General features: G+C 45.1%; 1 protein-coding gene across 1 annotated transcript in view; it reads left to right on the forward strand.

Moving 5' to 3' along the window:
• LAMB1 (laminin subunit beta 1) overlaps positions 1 to 21,430 on the forward strand; it is a 74,495-nt gene that overhangs the window by 2,605 nt on the left and 50,460 nt on the right. The window contains exons 3-11 of the mRNA XM_045494435.1: positions 1,571 to 1,706; positions 4,831 to 4,904; positions 12,253 to 12,441; positions 12,530 to 12,593; positions 16,340 to 16,542; positions 18,616 to 18,736; positions 20,205 to 20,393; positions 20,878 to 21,057; positions 21,192 to 21,304. Of these exons, the coding sequence (XP_045350391.1) occupies positions 1,571 to 1,706; positions 4,831 to 4,904; positions 12,253 to 12,441; positions 12,530 to 12,593; positions 16,340 to 16,542; positions 18,616 to 18,736; positions 20,205 to 20,393; positions 20,878 to 21,057; positions 21,192 to 21,304 (1,269 nt within the window). The remainder of the gene's footprint in view (positions 1 to 1,570; positions 1,707 to 4,830; positions 4,905 to 12,252; positions 12,442 to 12,529; positions 12,594 to 16,339; positions 16,543 to 18,615; positions 18,737 to 20,204; positions 20,394 to 20,877; positions 21,058 to 21,191; positions 21,305 to 21,430) is intronic.

Here is a 21,430-nt window from a genome sequence, read left to right on the forward strand (position 1 = left end):
AAGTATGCGGATATTTCTGGCCTCGAAAGCAAGCCAAAGGCGGGCTAGTCTCACATGCAGGGCAAAGGCCAGAGGCAATTGCTATAATTTTGGCCCATCCGCCTACCTGTACACCTGCCCTTTGGGAAAAGGATGATGTCCTACGGTTTGCACCACAGATGCCTTAAAATGGAGTCACTTTTCCAAAGCAGAAAGGGAGCCCATTAAGTAGACCTGATAAATTAAACCAGAGGAATGTGGTCAAGTGGATTCCGCTCATTTGCTTCCAGGTTTATACAGAGATGTCTAGACTGTTTCCTCCTGATTAGAAGGGTGGCTATAATTAACCTTTTTTTTTTTTTTAAGTTCTGGTAATTGTTCTCCAGTATTAGTTTTCTTGACTACAATTTAATGAAGGCCGTTGATGTTACCTTTTCTAATATTAGCATGTAAATTTTACCTAAAATATTATGTTAACATTCACCTCAGAGGCGAGGACATCCTGTAAATGAGTCACCAGATTCTGAGACCGGCTTTGACCAGAATGAGAATTGAACTGTTTGTCTTACAGGCCAGCCAGAGCTAAACTCTCTGGTTTACGTGATTAGCCGTGAAAACGTGGAGTGCTCTCTGTAGATACCAGAGCCGAGAGAAAGGGCCTGGGTGTGCACTTTTCTCAAGCATTTAATGGGTCTGAAAACTGAGGCAGGAATCTTAAGTATTTTGTCCAGTATTTGGTCCCATTGCATTCCTGACTTCTGTTCTCTCTCTTTGTCTTAGTACATCTCACTAGTCCCTAAATCCTTTGGGGAGGAAGGTGATAACTAATAGCTAACTAAATACAAACATAAGAGTCCAGTCCGTGGGTATTGTCCTCCTCACAATATCACCCCTGCTTAAATGTTGTTCGTGAGGTGTATGTGGACCTCTGTGGGTGCCCGTCTTAGTGCACGTTGGCCTTGTGTGAGTTGGTCTGTTTATAGTGGGTTCACCCCGGCGGGTACCCACTTCCCCAATATCCTGAGTAGTTTGTAGATGTTCCCTACAAGCTGCCACCCTTGATTCACTGCTGGGGCAGCGCAGAGGCTCGGAAAACTGGTTCTGTATTTCCCAAAGCTTCTTAAATACATTCGCCTAACACTTGGCCTCTGCATTATGTTGGTTTTAGAAAATCAGGCTGCGTGAGTTGTTGTTTTTTTTTTTCCTTTCATTTTTCAGTTTGCTTTAAAGCATGTCAGCAAAAATTTTCTAATACCTCTTCCACATCTCGCTTTAAGTGTAAGCTTCTCTAGCTATTATTCATTGAGATGAAGGCTTAGGCCTAGAAATTTCATTTTGATTCAAGTACTAGCTTGTGGAAACAATGCCTTCTTTTACTTTTGACCTTGAATTTACAAGAGTGGAGGAAGTTTTCAGGAGTAATTCATACTCCATGAGTTAAAAAGTGGAAGGCATATTATATGGCATGTAAGTAATTTGGACACATTCATTGTTCTTGAAGCAAGCAGGTTTGATTTTTGTATTGTGGGCTTGATTTTTGGTGTGTGTGTGTGATTGCTTCCTACACTCATGAAACTAACTTTGCTTTCAGGAGGACAAAAAATGCTTCATATGCAATTCACAAGATCCTTATCATGAGACCCTCAATCCTGACAGTCATCTCATTGAAAATGTGGTCACTACATTTGCTCCAAACCGCCTTAAGATTTGGTGGCAATCCGAAAATGGTATGTGGTTGGTGTGGGAAGTTCTGTAGAGTGAGATTGGTCACCTGGAAGGGGCTCACAGGCTCCTGGGTATTTGTAATCTCGATTGATTTCTCTGCCCTGTAATTATGGTCTTTGGCAGATTTACTGCCTGAAGCACTAACTTCTCATGGTAAAATCTGATCCTCCTTCCTGAAGCATGCACTTTCTATAAGAAAGCAGTCTTTCATGCTGGACCAAAGGGATATTTCCTGGTTCTTACCCTGAGGGGAGCCTTTACGGGGCAGGGGGCAGTGTGTATCCGGAGGATGGGGCCGGGGTGGGGGGAGACCCTGCGCTATTTCAGGCCCTTAATCTTCCCCAAAATAGAGCATCTTTCTTTGGGATCAACCCCAAAAGAAAGGGCAGAATCAGCCCCTACCTCTACCAACACCTTCCTTCCATCTCGAGAAAATTCAGTAATAGTACTGTGAAGCAGCACTAAATCTAAATTTTCAATGACTCTGTCAACGTGGATATGACCCCAACTCAATTCCTTTAGTGAGTATGGGAATTCAGCCCTTTTTCCTTCCTTTGCCTTTTGGGTTTGGGTTTGGGTTTAGTAAATTCATTAAACTTGATGTTACTTCACTGGGAAACTAAGCCCAAATTAGTTTTGCATTTGTTTCAAACTTGAAGTCTGAACTTTAGGAAATAAAGGTAGAGTTCTTGTGTCTCTTAATTAACAGTGGACCATTAGATCTTTCAAAAGAGTATGAGAATTTTGGCTGTCAAAGAAGTGAACCTAGGGATGGTCGTAGAAAGCATCGACTGTGCTAGATCTTTTTATTATATGCCCTACACCTGGGACATTTTCAGATGTTGGCCGTCATTTAACATTCTGTAAAGAGGAACTCCCTTAATACACTTCTTTGTCATTAATTATGAAGTTACACATGCTTTCTAGAAAACTGTTGGTTTCTAGGGAGGATTGATTATTGGTCAGCCATGGGACTGCATAGGTTACCAGACTGAGACAGGCTGGTCCTTAGAAAGCATGTAGATTAGAGCCTTATCGATTCTTTTAGGAGGTTATCTTGGTTCAGTGTGAAAGAGAAGGTTCTATAAATCTGTACCTAAGTCACAGAGGACTTCTGAAATAGCATAGAGCTTATTCCAAACAGGGAGCGGGAGCATGTCCTGACTGCCTACATTCTTCCAGTGAAATGAAAAGACAATTAGAAGGATGCCTCTAAAAAAATTAAAAGTTAAAAAAAGGATGCCTCAACATTAGTATCAAGTTGATAGACAGTAAAGTTGTTCATCATGTGCTGTCCTTCTAGAGAAGGGTTTTTCTTGGTTATGTCAGGACTTCATCAATTTCTGCAACTTTGAATTTGTTGGACGAGAGAGTCCCAAATGTCGGAAGGAAGGGATCTTCAAGTAGAGGGGCTTGTGTTGTCTGTCACAAGAGATCAGATGATGTTGGGCTGGAGTTTGGTCTTCCGAAAGTCAGATTGATGAGTACTGTCCCCTCCATGTTGTCTGATAACTCACCGTTGGGGATGTTCTTTATGGATGTGAGTTTATCCATTTTCTGTGGGTTTTGTCCAGTGTCCTGGTGGCATTAAATTATTGGTGCTCAGGCATAGAAACAGGGTTGGCGTGTACAGCTACTTTTCACTTACCCTTCCTAATCATCTATTTCTAGGTCGGACAGAAGTCAAATACTCTGTAGAAGAATGATCTGGTTTCTTTTCTCTGTGGGTTTTTCTTCCCATATTGAAACACACATGTGCGGGTGCTCACATGCGTGCGCGCACACACACACACACAAACTTTACTGTTTTTATCAGGTTATAAATCTAAAGTGGAATGTGCTTTTAGTGTACCCATTGTAGCATATTTTCTTACGTTGCAGAAATGGTACTGGTCCTGTTGGTACTTTACGTTATCTTTTGTTATCTCTTCATTTTGAACAAATCTTGCAGGTTTTTAAAAGCCTGGGAGAGAAGAGCTGCGTAGTTGCTTAGCTAACATTTCACTCAGAAATGTCCAGAGTAGGTTTATAAGACGGTTCTTTTTAATAAGTTAGATAAGGTTAGTTAGTATGATTATAATGTTTTTCTTTAACATTCCAAATAACTCATATCCGTTTCAGTGACCACCCCCCCACCCCCCACAATTGCCTTGGCGGTTTTCCAGTGGGAGAGTTTATTTCAAAAGTCCTACTGATTTCCTGAAACTACACCAGCCTGTGACATGATTCATTCTGACACATTCCTGTCTTCCTGCAGTTAAGACTTCTTAGGCTCTAGAAGGTGGACCCCCAAAGTGCTCTCAAGCACAGGAAACGGGGAAATGCTCTCCTTTAGCAAACAGGTGGGCTTGAGGGCCCAAGATGAGAGAGGGGGTCCTTTCTATCTCTGGAATTCCAGTGGTCTTTTCTGTGTGGCGGGACTGACCGACACTCAGGGGACGGCGCAAAGGCTCATTTGTTTGTTCAGGCTTTCCCCTGAAAGGGAAGACACTAGTATTTGTTCTGGGCCAGTTTATTTATTTGGCTGATTCTTTGTCTCTGGCATTGTTTTTTTCGGTTGTGGCGATGCATCCAAAGGCTTCCCCATTAGGGATACGTCTTTCTAAATGGGAGTGTAAGTAACAGACGCGGTAGGCTCTGATTTTCTTTGCTGCTGCATAAAAAAAGGAATATTTGTGTCCCCCCCCCCCACCCCCGCCAGGAGGATTAAGTCCCCTGCTTTAGGCTGCAAACTGAACCCCTGCTGTGCACAGGAAGCGGACCCCTTCCTTCCCCCCTTGGAGAGTCCCTTGGCTTAGATTTGGGAAGATGTTTTACTTTGTCCTAAGCAGAAGCTGTCTTTCTTGACAGCAACTCCAGGCTTCCCGCCAGGTGTCTTGTTCCGGTGAGCAGAGTCCATATGTGGAGCTCCAGAATGAGTTGAGGAAAACTGAAGGTTCATTCTGGCCCGGGCCTCCCCGCCTAAGCCAAGACCAAGGGGTCTTGTCTTCAGCCTCACTGTCAGAGCGCCGAGAGGGGTTCTGTGCAGGGCGTAAAGAGAATTCAAGAAAAATACTCCCGACCGTTCACAGATGTTCCTGTTTTCCTTACTATTTCCTTTTTGAATTTTGAAAAAATCTCCTATAGGCATGGAAAACGTAACTATCCAACTGGATCTGGAAGCAGAATTCCATTTTACTCATCTCATAATGACTTTCAAGGTAAGGAATTCATAACTTTCTCGCAAATGACACGTTGAGAGCGCTGTGTAATTCCCTTTTCGGTATGGATGTCTGTTGTGAGTTGGCCTCAGTGGGAACTTAAATATTATTGTTGCCGTAAATTGGGATAATTGATCAGCTTTTTAAAGATGGACGTGAATAACCATGTTTAACAAATACTCAATCTTCGTGGCAAGGAGGAGAGAGAGAGCCACTATTCTAAGGTAATTCAACTGTAAACTTTTAATTAGATCCCGTTTTATTTCCCCACGGAGAGAGGCAGCTTTGACTCTCTCCCAAACCACAATAAAACATCTGGAGAGTAAATCCCTGATCCCTTGTGTTGATGTTTTAATGCTGAGCTTGGTAACTGAAAAGGAAGTGTATTATCTTTAGTTTTCAAGGTTTTGCAAAAGTTGTGGGAACGGTTTTACAGTTCCTTAAGAAATGTGTATGCCTTCTTAAATGTGCATTTTTTGCATCCTTTTTCTTTTAGAGATGTAAAATGACTCCAGGGCTAGGGAATTTCTCTGTACAAAGTCCCTTTGTTTCTTCATAAGCAGCTGCCTGGAAATGACCGACTTCACATGGCTTAAAGTACATGTTGATGCACATAAAACCCATAATTTACTTATGGCTTCTCAGATTAAAATCACTTTTGAGTGGGCTTGGGTTGGAGTTGGGGGCCTTATCTGTACCCCGTCAGGTTAGGAAAAGGTGCCAGGGAAAGATTTAGCATGTGGGCAGGTAGCCACAAAAGTCCCACCGTGTCCTCCACCAAAGCCTGGGAGGCCAAGAGCACAGGTGGGCGTGAAAGTCCAAATATGACAGAAGGAAGGATGTAGACTGCTGGTTCCCAGGCCTGAGCCCCTCTCCTCGGTCCCCCGCCCAGAAGTGCTGTTGCTGCTGGGGAGGAAGGTTTATACTGTGACATCGGATACTGGCGGAGAGGTTGGGGGACTTTCCCTAGGCAACTCGACACTATGCCCTCTCCCGTCATTGACCATGCCCTCTGCTTGGTGGTTAGAAGCAAAACTCAACCACGCATGAGGATGTTGCCTTCATGTTATGTGACACCTAAAAATACACAAAACTATCATTACTCGTGTTGATGGTCCTAGCTTTTCCTTTGGAAAGGGCATCTGTTCACATACGTGGGAAGTTCTGAGTTTGCTTACATCCAAGTCCTTTGGGTACATACTCTGTCATTACTCATCCAACTGAGTACAGTGGGCCATCGATGAAATTCTGCATCGATGAATTCTGCATCGATGAAATGCTGAAGATAAAACAGGAGGCAGGGGGACTGTACTCAGACGAGAAGAATAGGTACAGGTTGTCAGACTGTAGTTAGTGAGAGGGAATTCAACCTCTGGGCTTTAGATCCTGTGCGAAAAGCAACATCTATGGGGTTGGACAGACTTGGAGATAAATCCTCATCCTGCCCCTTATTGGCACATGTGGCCAGAACTTTGGCTTCCTCTTCGGAAGGGAGAGTGGGAAGAATAAGAACACCTACATTCGAGGGCCGTGTGACCTTGCCCTCTGCTCTGGAATAGGCATAATCTTCCCACCTGGCACATAATGGGAATATGATCGCTTTTCTCTCTGCTGATGCTTGGCAGGTAGTGATTGCTCTACAAATATTTACTGAATGAATACATGCATAAAGGAATTCAGCTGTCTTCTGTTTGTAAGAAACTGCCCCGGGGGGCAAACGACACTTGCAGATAACTTACATCACGAATGTGCTAAGAGCTCTAGCAGAAGTTCAGACGATTGCGATGTGCGGTAGGAGCACCGAGGACGGGGAGAGTAATCTTAGCCTGGGATAAAGCAGAAAGCTTCATCAGGAGCGGTCTGGGACTGTGTGTGACCTGGGCCAGGAAGGGTGAGCAGGATCTCAGTGGGAGGAGGTGGAAGAAAAGCCGTTCTTGGCAGAGGAAACCGTCTGAGAGCAAAGCTCTGGTGGTGGACAGTTCAGGCAGAGTTTGTTCAGCGTAGATTAGCCTTGAGCTCAGGGCAGTGAGGGGGAAAGGGAAGTAAGGTTACATACAATCAGAAAGTCCCCGGCTCCTGGCTGAGGGGTGTTAATTATATAGGAAACAGGGAGCCACTGACAAGGAAATGAGACTGGATTTCAGGAAGATGGCCAAGGCGAAATACAGAGGAGGGCGTGGGACAGTGAGAACCGACGGTGCGTGGGGAGGCCCTTGTTGAGGTCTGTGCTGATGGGGGGCTCACCTGAGAGGGTGCTGGTGTTAATGCAGAGCCAGGCCTGATTCTCAAGTAGGAGGGAACCACCCCAGCAACCCAGGCGTCCTGGAAGTATTACCAGAAAAGCTTTTGCAAATCACGTATATGCCCTTGCCGCCAGCTCTGTTCCCTGCCACTGATAATGCCTTTGAGAATCATTGCCCACTTTCCATGGGAGTCGTCAGTTGGACCCTCTGGAATCAAAGGTTCAGCCACGAGGGCGCCTGGGTGGCTCAGTGGGTTAAGCGTCCAACTTTGGCTGGTTAAGCGTCATGATCTCACAGCTCATGAGTTGGAGCCCCGCGTCGGGCTCTGTGCGGACAGTTCGGAGCCTGGAGCCTGCTTCAGATTCTGTGTCTCCCTCTCTGTCCATCCCTTGCTTGCACTCTGCCTCCCTCTCCCTCTCTCAAAAATAAATAAACATTAAAAATTAAAAAAAAAAAAGGTTCAGCCCCGAATCGGGGGAAGATGAGAAGCAGTGCAGTGGAAGGGAGAGCAGGAAAGGGGTGAATCCAAGATCACTTGGATGTCCAAGCTGAGCAGGCGGGAGGGTGGTGATAGAGTGACAGTGGCGAGACGGGGGTGGGGGGGGGGGGTGGGAGTTGTGAAGAACACCACCCGTGGAGTGGCCATGGAGATGGCTGCTTGCTAAGTGGACTGGGTTTTCATGGGCTAGCGAAGCTCATGTAACGTATACACGGTTTGCTTTTGTAGACAGCCAGATGTTTCCAGAATCGTAGCGCTTCTGCTTAGTAGACGTTCAGAGGTGGCAGGGCGCCTGGGTGCCTCAGTTGGCGCCTGATTTTGGCTCAGGTCGTGATCTCGCGGTTAGTGAGTTCGAGCCCCGGGTCGGGCTCACTGCTGTCAGCATGAAGCCTGTTTGGGATCCTCTGTCTTCTCTCTCTCTGCCTCTACCCCGCTCGCACTCTCTCTCTCTCTCTCTCTCTCTCTCTCTCTCTCTCTCAAAAATAAATAACGTTAAAAAAAAATTAAAGGGGCGCCTGGGTGGCTCAGTCAGTTAAGCGTCGGACTTCAGCTCAGGTCACGATCTCCCAGTTCGTGAGTTCAAGCCCCGTGTCGGGCTCTGGGCTGACGGCTCAGAGCCTGGAGCCTGCTTCGGATTCTGTGTCTTCCCTTCTCTCTGCACCTCCCCTGCTCAAGCTCTGTCTCCTTCTCTCTCTCTCTTTCTCTCTCAAAAATAAATAAACATTAAAAAAAATTATAAAAAATTAAAATAAACAAACATTAAAAAAATCAGAGGTGGCCACGCACCAGTATAAGTCCTGAGCACGTTGGAGACTCAGGGAGGAGTGGGAAGGGCCTCCATTCTCTACATAGAAGCGTTGTCCTCGTTTCCAACAGCTCTGGAAATCCACAGGAAATTGGATAATTCTTCAGTGACCCTTCGGGACTCAGGAGTTTCCAGAAGGGAGGGAGAGAAAGCACAGCCAGAACTGCCTGTAAGGCTTTTCCTCTCTGCTCCCTTGTGACACAGAGACATTAGGCTAGTCTGTCCCCAGATGTCACCACCCAGGAGGCAGGTCTCATGGTGAGTTTGTCTTGGCTGACTTAGTGATTGGGGTTCCCCCCCCCCTTACTTTCAAATTCTTCATCTCATGCTCTGGAGTTTAATAAAGTATCCTTTTCTTCTATTCCTGAATAAGTAAAAAAGTAAAAATTCAAGCACCTAGTAAGTGAGTAAGTCAAAGAGTCTGTCAAAATGTGACCTTTCATTTTCTTAACCCTTGTCTCCTTTTTGTTTTTTTAACGTTTATTTATTTTTGAAGGAGAGAGGGAGAGACAGAGCATGAGCTAGGGAGGGGCAGAGACAGAGGGAGACACAGAATCCAAAGCAGGCTCCAGGCTCTGAGCTGTCAGCACAGAGCCCGACACGGGGCTCAAACTCACGAACCGGGAGATCATGACCTGAGCCGAAGTCGGACGCTTATCCAGCTGAGCCACGCAGGCGCCCCACCCTTGTCTCCTTTTATCAGTGAAGAAGACCATCAGGATTATTAAGGGAGGCAAAGTATGTCTGGGGATATATGAGTTTCACCATTAGTGATCACCCCGATTTCTCTCCAACATTGGTTTTAACTCGGAGGTGAGCGTGTGTCTGGGACGGGTTTGTTCAGCCGGCTCAGGTTCAGGAGAACCTGGCCTGTTCTCCCTCCGCCATGATGTGCCGTCCATCTCCCAGGTGCACGTACCCCCTTCTGTGGCATCGAGGCCTGTGCCCAATGGTAGTGCTCATTCTGCTTCATCTCTTATTTCCAGCTCACCCCCTCCACCACACCCTCCGAAATCTCTGTCTTGCCTCAGTTTCCAGGATTCTTGTCTTTTTACTCTTTCCTCTCTGACCTCCATTTGTCAGCCTGCTATTATGCTATGAGCCAGTGAGGCAGAAAGATGGGTTTGGGCCAAGTTCAACGTGGACTGGGATCTAAGCTCTGCCTTTAGGTAGCAGGTCAGGTAAGGTGTCTGAGCCTCTTTCCTCATCTGTAGGAAAAGTGTGTCGTGAGGGTATATTAGTCTCCGAGGGCGGCCATAACAAAGCACCACAGACTCAGTGGCTTAAACAACAGAAATGTATTGTCTCATGGCCCTGGAGGCTGATGTCTAAGACTGAACTGTGGGCAGAGTTGGTTTCTCGTGTGGCCTCAGTCTTTCCTTGGTGTGTAGATGGCTGTCTTTATCTTCACATGGTCTTGCCTTATACATTTCCATCTCCTAATTCCTTCTCCTTGGAAGGGCACCAGTCACATGAGATTTGGGTGGACTCTAAGCCCTCATTTTACTTTTTTTTTTTTAATATTTTTTTTTACATTCATTTTTGAGAGACAGAGCACGAGCGGGGGAGGGGCAGAGAGAGAGGGAGACACAGAATGAGAAGCAGGCTCCAGGCTCTGAGCTGTCCGCACAGAGTCCAATGCGGGGCTTGAACTCACGGACCGCAAGATCATGACCTGAGCCGAAGTCGGACGGCTAACCGACTGAGCCACCCAGGCACCCCTCATTTTACTTTAATTAATCCTTCAGAGAGCCTGTCTCCAAATACAATCACATTCTGAGATCTTGGGGGTTGGGTCTTCAACATAAGAAGTTGGGGGGACGCCGTTCGGCCCATAACAGAAGGTTATGACATAATGGAATTAAAGCTCCAGGCACCACTCTCCTTCTTTGTCTAGTCCTGTGTGGATGCATTTTCTGGAGCAATGATTGCAGCTCCTTCATCTTGCCCTTTGCTCTCTGGGAGGACATTCTACCCTCTATATTTGGAGGTGTCAAGTGTTTTATGCCAACAGTGATTTCCAGATCCACGGTTCAAGCTCTGTTCACGCAGCTGGGTGCCAGACCATTGTTTCCAGTTGTCTGTCCAGTGGGTGTCCCCTCACATGTAGCTAGTCCAAAACCAAATGGCTTCTTTCTCTTCTGTGGCTTTGCTCTTAACCACAGTTGCCCCCGCTACTCAAACTCAAGCACCCGTGGTTCTTTCCTCTCCGTCCCTTTCCACCGAAACCAAATTGATCGCCAAGTGCGATTCGATATATTTAGCTAAATTCACTAAGTTTTCAGAACGGTTGATTGCATCCTTTCCATCCATCCATACTGTAATGCTTGAGTTAAGACCTTCGTCTTTTTTTTCCGCCTCTCAGTTGGTTTCCTCGTCTCTTGTTTTTTGTTTTTTTTTTTTGTTTGTTTTTCCATGTCTGATAGCTGTGCCATGGGGTTATTTTTCTAATGTGTAGTCTGATCATTTCATCTGTCCACTTAAGTCTTCTGGTGTTCCCCTTTCATGGTGTAAAAATAGAGGAAACCCCTTAGCGTGGCGAGCAAATTCCTTACTTCCCTGCCCTAGTCAACCTCTTCTGTCACGTGTAGCCACCTTCACTCCCTGCCTGGAAAACACCTACCCTTTTAGGATCCGGTCTGATGCCGTCTTCTCTCTGAAGCGTTCCCTGGCTTGTGTGTGTGTGTGTGTGTGTGTGTGTGTGTAGGTGGTAAAATGTACATAACACAAAATTTGCCATTTTAACCATTTTTAAGTATCCAATTCAGTAGCATTAGGTGTATATGTTGCACAGTGTTGTGCAACCACTTCCACTATCTGTTTCCAGAACATTTTCATCACCCCAGATACAAACTCTACCCTACTCTACTCTACTCTATTAAGCAATAACTCCCCGTTGGCCCCTCCCCCCCGCCGGTAACCTTTAACTTACTTGTTGTCTCTATGTGCTTTCCTATTCAAGACATTTCCTTGTAAGTGGAATCCTATACTGTCCTTTTGTCTGGCTTCTTTCACTTAGTGTAATGTCTTTAGGGTTTATCCATGACGTAGGAAGGACTAGAATTTCTTTTTTACGGCCGAGTAATATCCTTTCGTATGTGTATACCATGTTTGGTTTATCCATTCATCTTTGATGGATACTTGGGTTGTTTCTGCCTTTTGGCCATTGTGAATTGTGCTGCTACGAACATTCGTGCACAAGCACCCATCTGAGTCCCTGTTTTCAGTTCTTGGGGTAATGGAATAGCCAGGAGTGGAATTATAGGATTCCCCAGCTTCTTGAGTTAGTCATTCCTTCCTCTCGTTTTCCCTGAGCGCACTGCATGAGGCTCTACTCTGGTGTTTCGTGTTGTAAATGATTTATACCTATATCTACACGTCATTGGGCCGTCTACAGCATGTGGACCGCCGTGTGGTAGTGAGCAGGTGTCTGTGTGCAACTGCTGAATGAATGAAGACCAAACGCTCAAACTAGCCAATCCAATTACGGGTGGTGACTGACTAGACCAAAGCTTGTTTACTGTAGGGTCCTGGTTATAATCCACTCCTAAAGAGAAACAGCTTACTAATCTCTCTCAGGGTGGGAGAAAGTGCAACATTTCAAGGCTAGACGCTTTCCTACAGGAGGAGTCTCCATGGAACAGCCTGAAGTATTTGAAATCCAGCCACAGTCTGAAATACCAACCCCATGCAGTCAGGGTTTGTGGTGCACAGTGGAGTGATACCTTTGTCTGAGATTTTTTGAGAAATGCAGATCACCAATGCAAAACATCAAATGAGCCTTTTCTGCCCTGCCTTTAGACATTCCGTCCGGCCGCGATGCTGATAGAACGATCGTCTGACTTCGGGAAAACCTGGGGTGTGTACAGATACTTTGCCTATGACTGTGAGGGCTCATTTCCAGGCATTTCAACTGGCCCCATGAAAAAAGTGGATGATATAATCTGTGATTCCCGCTATTCTGACATTGAACCCTCGACGGAAGGAGAGGTCTGTTTGCTATTTTTGTTATATATTCTGTTTACAATTCCTTTTTGATCGTTGCAAAAATACCCATTACTCTTTTATCTATTTTTAGGTGATATTTCGTGCTTTAGATCCCGCGTTCAGAATAGAGGATCCTTATAGTCCGAGGATACAGAGTAAGCTTGTTTTCACATAACAGCTTTGATGGAACACCGCAATCACGGAAGAACTCTTACCCAGAGCACTGCTGCACAGAATCTAAATATTCAGTGCTAAATCCACCGTCTTTATTTCCTTTTTTTCTTCGCAGTACCCAATCAGAGGCTCTTGAAATTGGCAGGAATCGAAAAGGTTTATGTCCTAAGTACTCAACCAATTATGCTGGTCATAATACCTTATTTATTTTATTGCTCAGTGTAATATATATATTATATATATATATTATATATACATATATATATAATATATATATATAATATATATATACACCCCCACTATATTATATACTATACTATATATTACATATATGTACTCTCTATATATACATATACACGTATATGTATGTATGTATATATATATATAAAATGTACATACACGTACATATGCATGTATATGTATATATATAAAATACATATAAACTAGGGTATAGGTTAAGCTGTTGTAACAAAGGGTCCCCCAAAAAATACAGTGGTCAAATAACATAGAAGTTTATTTCTTTCTTGGGAAATCATCCAGAGGGATGATACAAGTAGACCTACTTGTATAAAATACAGGATGACGCCCAGTTAAATCTGAATTGAAGATAAATAGCAAGTTATTTTTTAGTATAACCGTATCCCACGTAATGCTTGTGACTAGTACAAGGATATCCCATGTAATGCTTGGGTTGGTATAACTATGTCCCATGTGACATATTTGGCATAGACTTTACTAAAAACACTATTAACTATCTGAAATTCAAATTTAACTGAGCATCTTGTATTTTTATTGCTAAATCTGGCAACCCTATCAACCCAGGTCCCTTCTATCTTACAGTCGTTATCCACATGGTTGGGGCTGGACGAACACTATCATGTCATTGTCCCCACCCATGAGATGGGAGGAAGAGAGGGGCAAGCGACATGGAAACTGTACGCGGCCCCTATCCATATCCCATTGGCCAAAATTAGCCACATGACCCTACCTCAAGGCACACTGGGAAACCTCTCTAGGTAGGCGGCCATGTGCCCTCTCACACTCTTGCCTAAGGCTCTTACTATCAAAGGAAGAAAAGAGAGAGTTCTGGGGGAGAATCCGAAGTCTCAGCCATGCTCCATATGCTGAGTAAGGTGGCGGTTGTCATTTCCATTTAACAGATGAGCAAACTGAGGCTCAGAGAGTTAGAATAACATGCATGTGGTGACATGACCATTTAGTGTCAGGCAGGTCCTGAAGCCATACGTTAGGATTCTAAATTTAGAGTTCTTTCCAGCATTTAACATCCATGCTTCTGCTGTTAAAAAATTACATTTCGATCATCTTCAGAGGCAAAATGTGAACTACTTAAAAGAGTTCAGAGTCCGACAGACCTGGGTTTAAATCCCATTTCTAGCATATCCTAGCTCTGTGACGTGGGGCAAATGACCTGCTTAAACCTGGCTACAGTTGGGTTTTTTTTAGCCTCTGTTTTTTCATCTGTCAGTGGAGATAGTAATAGTGACCTGAGGGTCATTATGGAGGGAAAAGGAGTTCTGTAAACGACTTTCCAACGTGCCTGACACACGGAAAGTGTTCAGTGAGTCAAAGAAGCTGCTGTTGACGACGGTGCCATCAGGCACGGCCTGGGTCTCGCCGTGGACCCAGTCCCCTTCCTCAGAGTGAAGGGATGAGACTCTCTGTCCTGCGGATAAGGTGTAGTCTGCTGAGCAGAGAGGCAGGACCAATTCTTGGTGCTCCTTCCTCACTGAGGATGGCCTTGTTTGGAACCACGGTGCCATGGAACCTCCCAGCATGAAGCATGAAAGAGTAGAAGGGAACGCGTCCAGGAAATATTGCCAGAAAAGTGCTATTTCCCCACTTAAATTAATTTTACGTGTGGCCCAGACTGTCTCTGGATTGTAATTCACTCATTCATTCTATTGTAAAACAAATATTTAATGGCACATCCAGTTCTGGCATTTCGGAGTGAGCTCTGTGAGGCCTGCCCTCCCTGCTCTCCAAATCCAGTTGTGAGAAATGTCCACATGGTCTCCAGGACAAACACCTCAGGGGGCCCTAGAGGGACTCGTGGTCCGCTCCTCGTTGGGTGAAATTTGTGGGACTTGGAAAATTGGCTGCCGTTATAGTTCCTTGTTTTTCATTGTTAAATGGCCTCAGAAAAATTCAAGAGGCGTCCATTTTAACTGATCACGTTTTCGATTGACCTTGTACTCGCGGGAACAACGTCTCTTTCATCGTCCCTATTGTGGAGAGCTCAGAGACTCTCTTCACAAGTGGTTTTGCCTCAGTATACAACAGTGGTCAATATACAAGGCTTAGTTGTTGTTAACTGTGGTAGGAGAGAGTGGAAGGAGCATATTTGCTCTTCTGAGGCCTTCCACAAAGATCAGTTCAAGGGCTTCTAAATACTCCAGCTGCTCTCCAGCTTTGTTGTCTGGCCTCTTGTCAATAGGCGCTTGTGCTCGTTCTGTGCAGGAGGAAATGTTGGCATTCATAAATTCCATTCAGCTAAGTCGTACCACGGTTTCTCTGTTTTGTGTTTGATTTTTACAAAGAGCCTAAGTTTAATGCACGGACTCATGGACTTTCTCTTTCAACCCACGGCTATTTCTATAGTCTTCATTGTAAGCTCTGCATAGATTTTCAGTAGTTAAAATTGTATCAGGGCTTTGAATGTATCTGACGCGTGGGGCCAACGCCCCGTCGTTCCGTTGTTCCCTGTTGTAACTGATGAGAATGTATCAGCCCAAATGAAAGTAAAGCTTGGGAGAAACCCCAGGCTACACAGGGCATAGGAGGACTGATGGACTCATCGGTGTTTTGGGGTCCACTTAGTAATTGATGAAAGCATTGGTAGAGAGGTTGAATGGCTTCTGGCTTATCAGGTTACTAATAGAATGTAATTGCTAGCCAGCTTCTGTAGGAAGCATTCATCTATAGACCCAGGAGAGAGAAGAAAAGATCTGAGAAATTGATCTACAAGTAACTTACATTTAGGGGGGAAAAAGCAAAAACTTGCCCAACCTCCTAATACTGAGCTCCTTTATCCCTATGCCTTGCTGTGGATGGCAAACTAGGACAAAAAAGTGGGAGACTGTGACGTTGTGTAGAAATTTGATGGAGACCTTCTGTCCCTGGATAGTAGTTATTCCATAGTGTTAAATCTATTTTAGCAACTTGGATTTCATCTTTGTGGTGGGAAATTTCAGAGAGTATTTTCCTCTCCAAAAATAAACATGAAAATGTTTCATTCTATCTTACAATAATGAAGACAATTGGAGTGTGCCACTCAACCCCCTCCTACCTGAATAGAACTCTCTGATTTTGAGACCGACGCTAGTTGCTGTGGGCACCGTGTGGAACTGCGATGGTTCAGATTACTCTGTGCCAGTGGGTTCTTGCAGTCCTACAGCCGTGTTCTTAAATTTCTCTGCTTTTGCGCTTTTTCCTGAAACAGTCTGCAAGCACATCCGTCGCAGAATAGATGTTCTTACTAAACTAGTAAGGAGGCAGCAAACCTTCTTTCTTCCAGAGACTCACAGTCTTAATATACTTATTAAACTTTACTAGCATGGTCATCTAGATCATACAAGGGGGCAACCTTTCCATAACTTCGGCATTTTTATCTGCCGTGCCTTTCTATAAAGAGAAGAGGTGTTGTATAACTGCAAAACAAGTCTTGCTTGTGTGACCAGACTTTTCATCTTCTTGGTGACCTTTGTAGATCTCTTAAAAATCACCAACTTGAGAATCAAGTTTGTGAAGCTCCACACTTTGGGAGATAACCTTTTGGATTCCCGGATGGAAATCAGGGAAAAGTATTACTATGCAGTTTATGATATGGTGGTTCGAGGAAATTGCTTCTGCTACGGTCATGCCAGCGAATGCGCCCCTGTGGATGGAATCAATGAAGAAGTGGAAGGAATGGTGAGTGAGTGCTGTGGGGGGGCTTTCTCCTTCATACAGATGATTCCGGAAAGCAATTTGAATCTCGTCTTACGTTAAACCTTGCACAATTTCTAGGGGTTTTAGTTTTCCAGACTGACTTGGAGCTCTTTCCGCCATTACTGGCGGTTGATGGTTTTCTCTTTGTGAACGTTCTTAGACTGTGAGAATATAAAAGCTTTTCATTTCATGGGCGAAGAACTAATTTTGGGAAATTGTTGCAGCAAGCTGCTACTACAATAGATATTTTTTTGTAGTCAATAAGGAGGAAAAAGCTTTCTACATAGCCAGTGCATCTTCTTTTCCTTTAGGGAAGATTAGACACCACAAACATCCCCCCATCTTTATGCTACAAGGCATAAAGTGATCCCAGTCCAGAAAACCTGGACATTTGAACCTGGAACCACGAAATATGATTTCGGAATCCAATGGGCTTTGTTTCTTTATATACTTCTTCTAGTTTCATTCTTTTCCCACTTTTATGCCAAATATACGTGTTGTCAAATTCATACTTCTAAAAGTCGGGGGTTTGGATGATTTGCCAAATGGAGAAAGTCGGGGTTATTTTACCAGTCTCTAAGTGAACTGCTAATTCTTATAGACCCACAGGATTTTAGAGCTAAACAGGATTTATTCAGCCAATTATCCTCGTAAGAAGAGAGCAGGGATTAAATAGTTCACCAAAGGGCCCTAAGCAAATGGCAGATGGAAATTCAAATCTTACCCTCCTGGACTCTGCCCTAGGATTCCTTCCATTAGACATTGGGCCTCCCTCGTTGAAGAGTGTAAGGCTTCCTTACTTGCCGTTTGCTTTTTCAAAGATCATTAGTCCTCGTCAAAGAAGGTCCAGGATTGAGTGTATTCAACTGCCTGAAACTTCCGCCTTCATTCGCTCCAGTTAGGACATTTGCTACGTAGATAAAGTGGCATTTTCAATGGGGCCTCAAGGGAGGACCTGTCCTTGTAATCTCTTGCTACATCTTTCAGGGAATGCTAGGTAGATAATGTTTACTTTGCAGGATAACAAGCCTGGCGTGTAGCTAAGTCCTACAGGCCCGTCACTGTCACGGGTCTCAGTACATTATGCTGTTAATTCAGACACTATAGGGTCCTGTGGCATGTGCTTTGGGTCTGTTTTTCAGTCTGCAGAAAACTAGCTTGTAATGAGATGATTTTAGTCTTTTGCTCACTGCACTCTTGTCAAGGTGAGTCCAGGGCGGACCTGTCTGTCCTGTTCCTGAATTCCATTCTGTAGAAACTAGTGTTAAGGTGAAGTGCCTAAGTACATGCATATTTGGTAGACTGAAAGAATTTATCATTTACGTGCCTCAGGGGCTTAGGCATATCTTGCCAGAGACACGGTGCAAAAGAGTGCATCCTAGGCCCTTCACAAAGCAAAATAATTTATATTTTCCCCCCCAAGATTTTAGATTTCCTTTCTTAAAGAAAAAAAAGCAAATGTGAATGTGGCAAATGAGTAATATTTTGAATCTCATTTCGGTTGGGAAAAAAAATGAAGTGCTTTGCCTGAAGTCAAAAACAAAACAAAAGAAGCAGAAAAACCCATTCTGTTCTGTGACTTAGTGGTAAAATTTGCAGTAATGTGAGTTGGTTTCCAGTGGTATGCATACATTTAGTTCTGCGTTATAACTTTTGTTGATTTCTCTTATAATAAGTTTCTTTTTGACATAGATTTTTTTTAACTCTTAAGTACGTAGTTTTTGTGTTTTGTGGGGGGTTTTTTTGTTTTTTTGTCTTTTTCTAATTTTTAAGTGACCGATTTTGTTCATCTGGGTTCTTTGATCCCTACTTCAGTGACATATTTATTGAGTATCCATTATATAATAGGAACTGTTCCTAGAGATGGGAGTTCAAGCCACCAAAAAGACAGAACTCCCTTCAGGGAGGGACAGAATTAAAACAAATCTTCATTGCGCTGAGCTAGAGATGCGGATTAGTAGGAAAGGGGTTTATCGCTTCCACTGATTGTGGAGAAAACCTGGCCATCAGGTTGCATCTCTAACTTTGCTCTTTCCTGTTTGTGTAACTTTCAAGGTTCACGGGCACTGCATGTGCAGGCATAATACCAAGGGCTTAAACTGTGAACTGTGCATGGATTTTTACCACGATTTACCTTGGAGGCCCGCTGAAGGTCGAAACAGCAATGCCTGTAAAAGTAAGTCTCCGTCAGAGGGACGTCCAGACCCCAGGACCCATTTTCTGATTAGAGCTACTATAAGAGTACGTGATTTTTGCAAAAGGAAGAAAAGTTAGTACCCTTTTGCCAGCGTCACCCAGATACTCTTAGGAAACCAATATCCACTCAGTTCAATCAATACATTAGCATTCAGAGCAGTAGCCAGGGCTTGGCAGACTTAGAAGTTGGAGATGTTGTCCCTGACACTGTACCTGTCTCAAAGGCAAGAGGAGCGCGAGAGAAAAATGAGAGAAAAATACGGCACGGTAGATCACTAAGGTGTAAGTGTTGTTGGCCCTGTCTCTGTGCCACTCTGGCTGCAGCCCATGGCATACGTCTGGCCAGCTGGCCAGCCCGGTGGCATTCTCTGGGCAGACGTGTAGTTTGAAACACCTCCCCGCCCCCCACAGTGATTCCAATGCCTGCCCCTTCCCCCACTGAGGCCTGTTCTAGAAGTTCAGAAACCAGTGAGGGCTGGAGTGGTCAAGGATTGTTATTAAGTACAACCCTTTGATGATAGCTGAGATTGTTGAGGTAAGAAGAAGAAAGGGAGGTGGGGGGAGGGGGGAGGGAGAGAGGGAGGGGGAGGCGGGAAGGAGTTCAGATAAGGAGAACCGCACAAAGCCTAAAGCCCCAAGGACGTTCTTCTTAGGACCAACACCGAGTCTGCCCTGGGAGATGATTCTGACGTTTCATTCAACAGGTGTGTCAAGGGCAGGTCCCTGCTAGGCACCCAGCGTCCGTCGGTGGATACCTCACAGCCCCTCTGTATGGGAGGTTGTGTTGCAGGAGGGAGACGATGAGGCCAGAGTGTAGAACCCTGTGAGGGCCAAGCCAAGTTAGGCTTTGTTGTGAGAAGACAGAGGAGTCCATGTGGGTCACAGAGCAGAGAGTGAGATGATGTGACAGCCGGGTTGGACCAAGGGGGCTGCCCAGGGGGCCAGCAGAGGGTCAGAAGGCCGGCCAGATGGCTGTTGCACAGACCTTAATTCTCACTGAAGAGCCTGGTCGAGTGAGCTGGTGGGAATGGGAAGGAAGAGCATCACCTTGACACCACACTCCCCAGAGCTGGCAGCCCAGACAGGCTTTCCCAGAAGTATCGCCTAGAAGGTCCTCTGGAGGGGTGTGTTCCCACCCTGAGTGGCACCCAGAGGCGCCCTCCACATCGTGGCTACCAGGGGCAATCCTTTCCCCCAAGTTTTCCACTCTTTGCTTCGTAGCCCGTTCTCTTCCAAAACAGGCAGATTGTGCAGTTATTTCATAAAGCTTACCCTTGGAAGGCTTCCAGCATGATGTCAGGCGGACATGTCCTTTTCCACGGGCCCCTAAGTGTTAGCTGCCTGAACTTCATCCCTGCTTTCCAAAATGAGTTTCTTCCTGGCACTCCCTCCTCCATTGGTAAGTAGATCTAAAAAAGGCTTTTCTTGACATTGGCCTTGTCACACAGAGTGTAACTGCAATGAACATTCGAGCTCGTGCCACTTTGACATGGCCGTGTACTTGGCCACCGGCAATGTCAGCGGAGGGGTGTGTGATGACTGTCAGCACAACACCATGGGACGCAACTGTGAACAGTGCAAGCCGTTTTACTTCCAGCACCCGGAGAGAGACGTCCGAGACCCTCACCTCTGTGAACGTACGTGGGGGAATTTCATGACGTTTTCCGTCCTCTTTCAATTTGATTTTTTTTAATGTTTATTCATTTTTGAGAGAGAGGGACAGAGCGTGAGCAGGGGAGGGGCAGAGAGAGAGAGAGGGAGACACAGAATCTGAAGCAGGCTCCAGGCTCTGAGCTGTCAGCACAGAGCCCAGTGCGGGGCTTGAACTCACGAGCTGTCAAATCATAACCTGAGCTGAAGTCGGACACGTAATCAGCTGAGCCACCCAGACGCCCCAGTCACCTTTCAGTTTGAATAGGCTGGGGACCACCATCCTCTCGGGACTCCTGGTATGAGCATGAGACTCTGCTTTATTTTAACTGCTACATAGGATGCTGGCAGCAGAAGCTGCCTGGCACCCTGTCTTCTTTAGTCTATTTCTGTGACCTTCCGAGGGGCCGACGGGAGCGTGTGTTTATACAAACACTCACATTGTTACCTGGTGCTTTTTGTTCTTCTTAGGATGTACCTGTGACCCAGCTGGATCTCAGAATGGGGGAATCTGTGACAGTTACACCGATTTTTCTGCTGGCCTCATTGCCGGCCAGTGTCGGTGTAAATTACACGTGGAAGGAGAACATTGTGAACTTTGCAAAGAGGGCTTCTACGGCTTAAGTGCTGAAGATCCATTTGGTTGTAAATGTAAGCGCATTTGTGAAAAAGTTGGGGTGTTCTCGTGGACGCTGTTCCCGTTTGACTTTGCAGTTCTAAATCCAGACCACCTCTGGGCGCTCACTTGGTTTGTGTTTCTTTGCTTTATTTTATCTTTAATTAAGCTTGTGCCTGCAATCCTCTGGGAACGATTCCTGGCGGGAATCCTTGTGATTCTGAGACTGGTTACTGCTACTGTAAGCGTCTGGTGACAGGACAGCATTGTGACCAGTGTCTGGTAGGTAAATCCTGATTACATGGGATGAGGAGTTCGTGAAGGTGGCAGGTTTTAGTGGAGAATGCCTTTCGCTACTGCAGACCCTACCGTCAATCACCCTTATATATAAATGTTAAAAGACACAAG

Source organism: Leopardus geoffroyi, chromosome A2, assembly GCF_018350155.1.
Source record: "Leopardus geoffroyi isolate Oge1 chromosome A2, O.geoffroyi_Oge1_pat1.0, whole genome shotgun sequence".
Lineage (NCBI taxonomy): Eukaryota > Metazoa > Chordata > Mammalia > Carnivora > Felidae > Leopardus > Leopardus geoffroyi.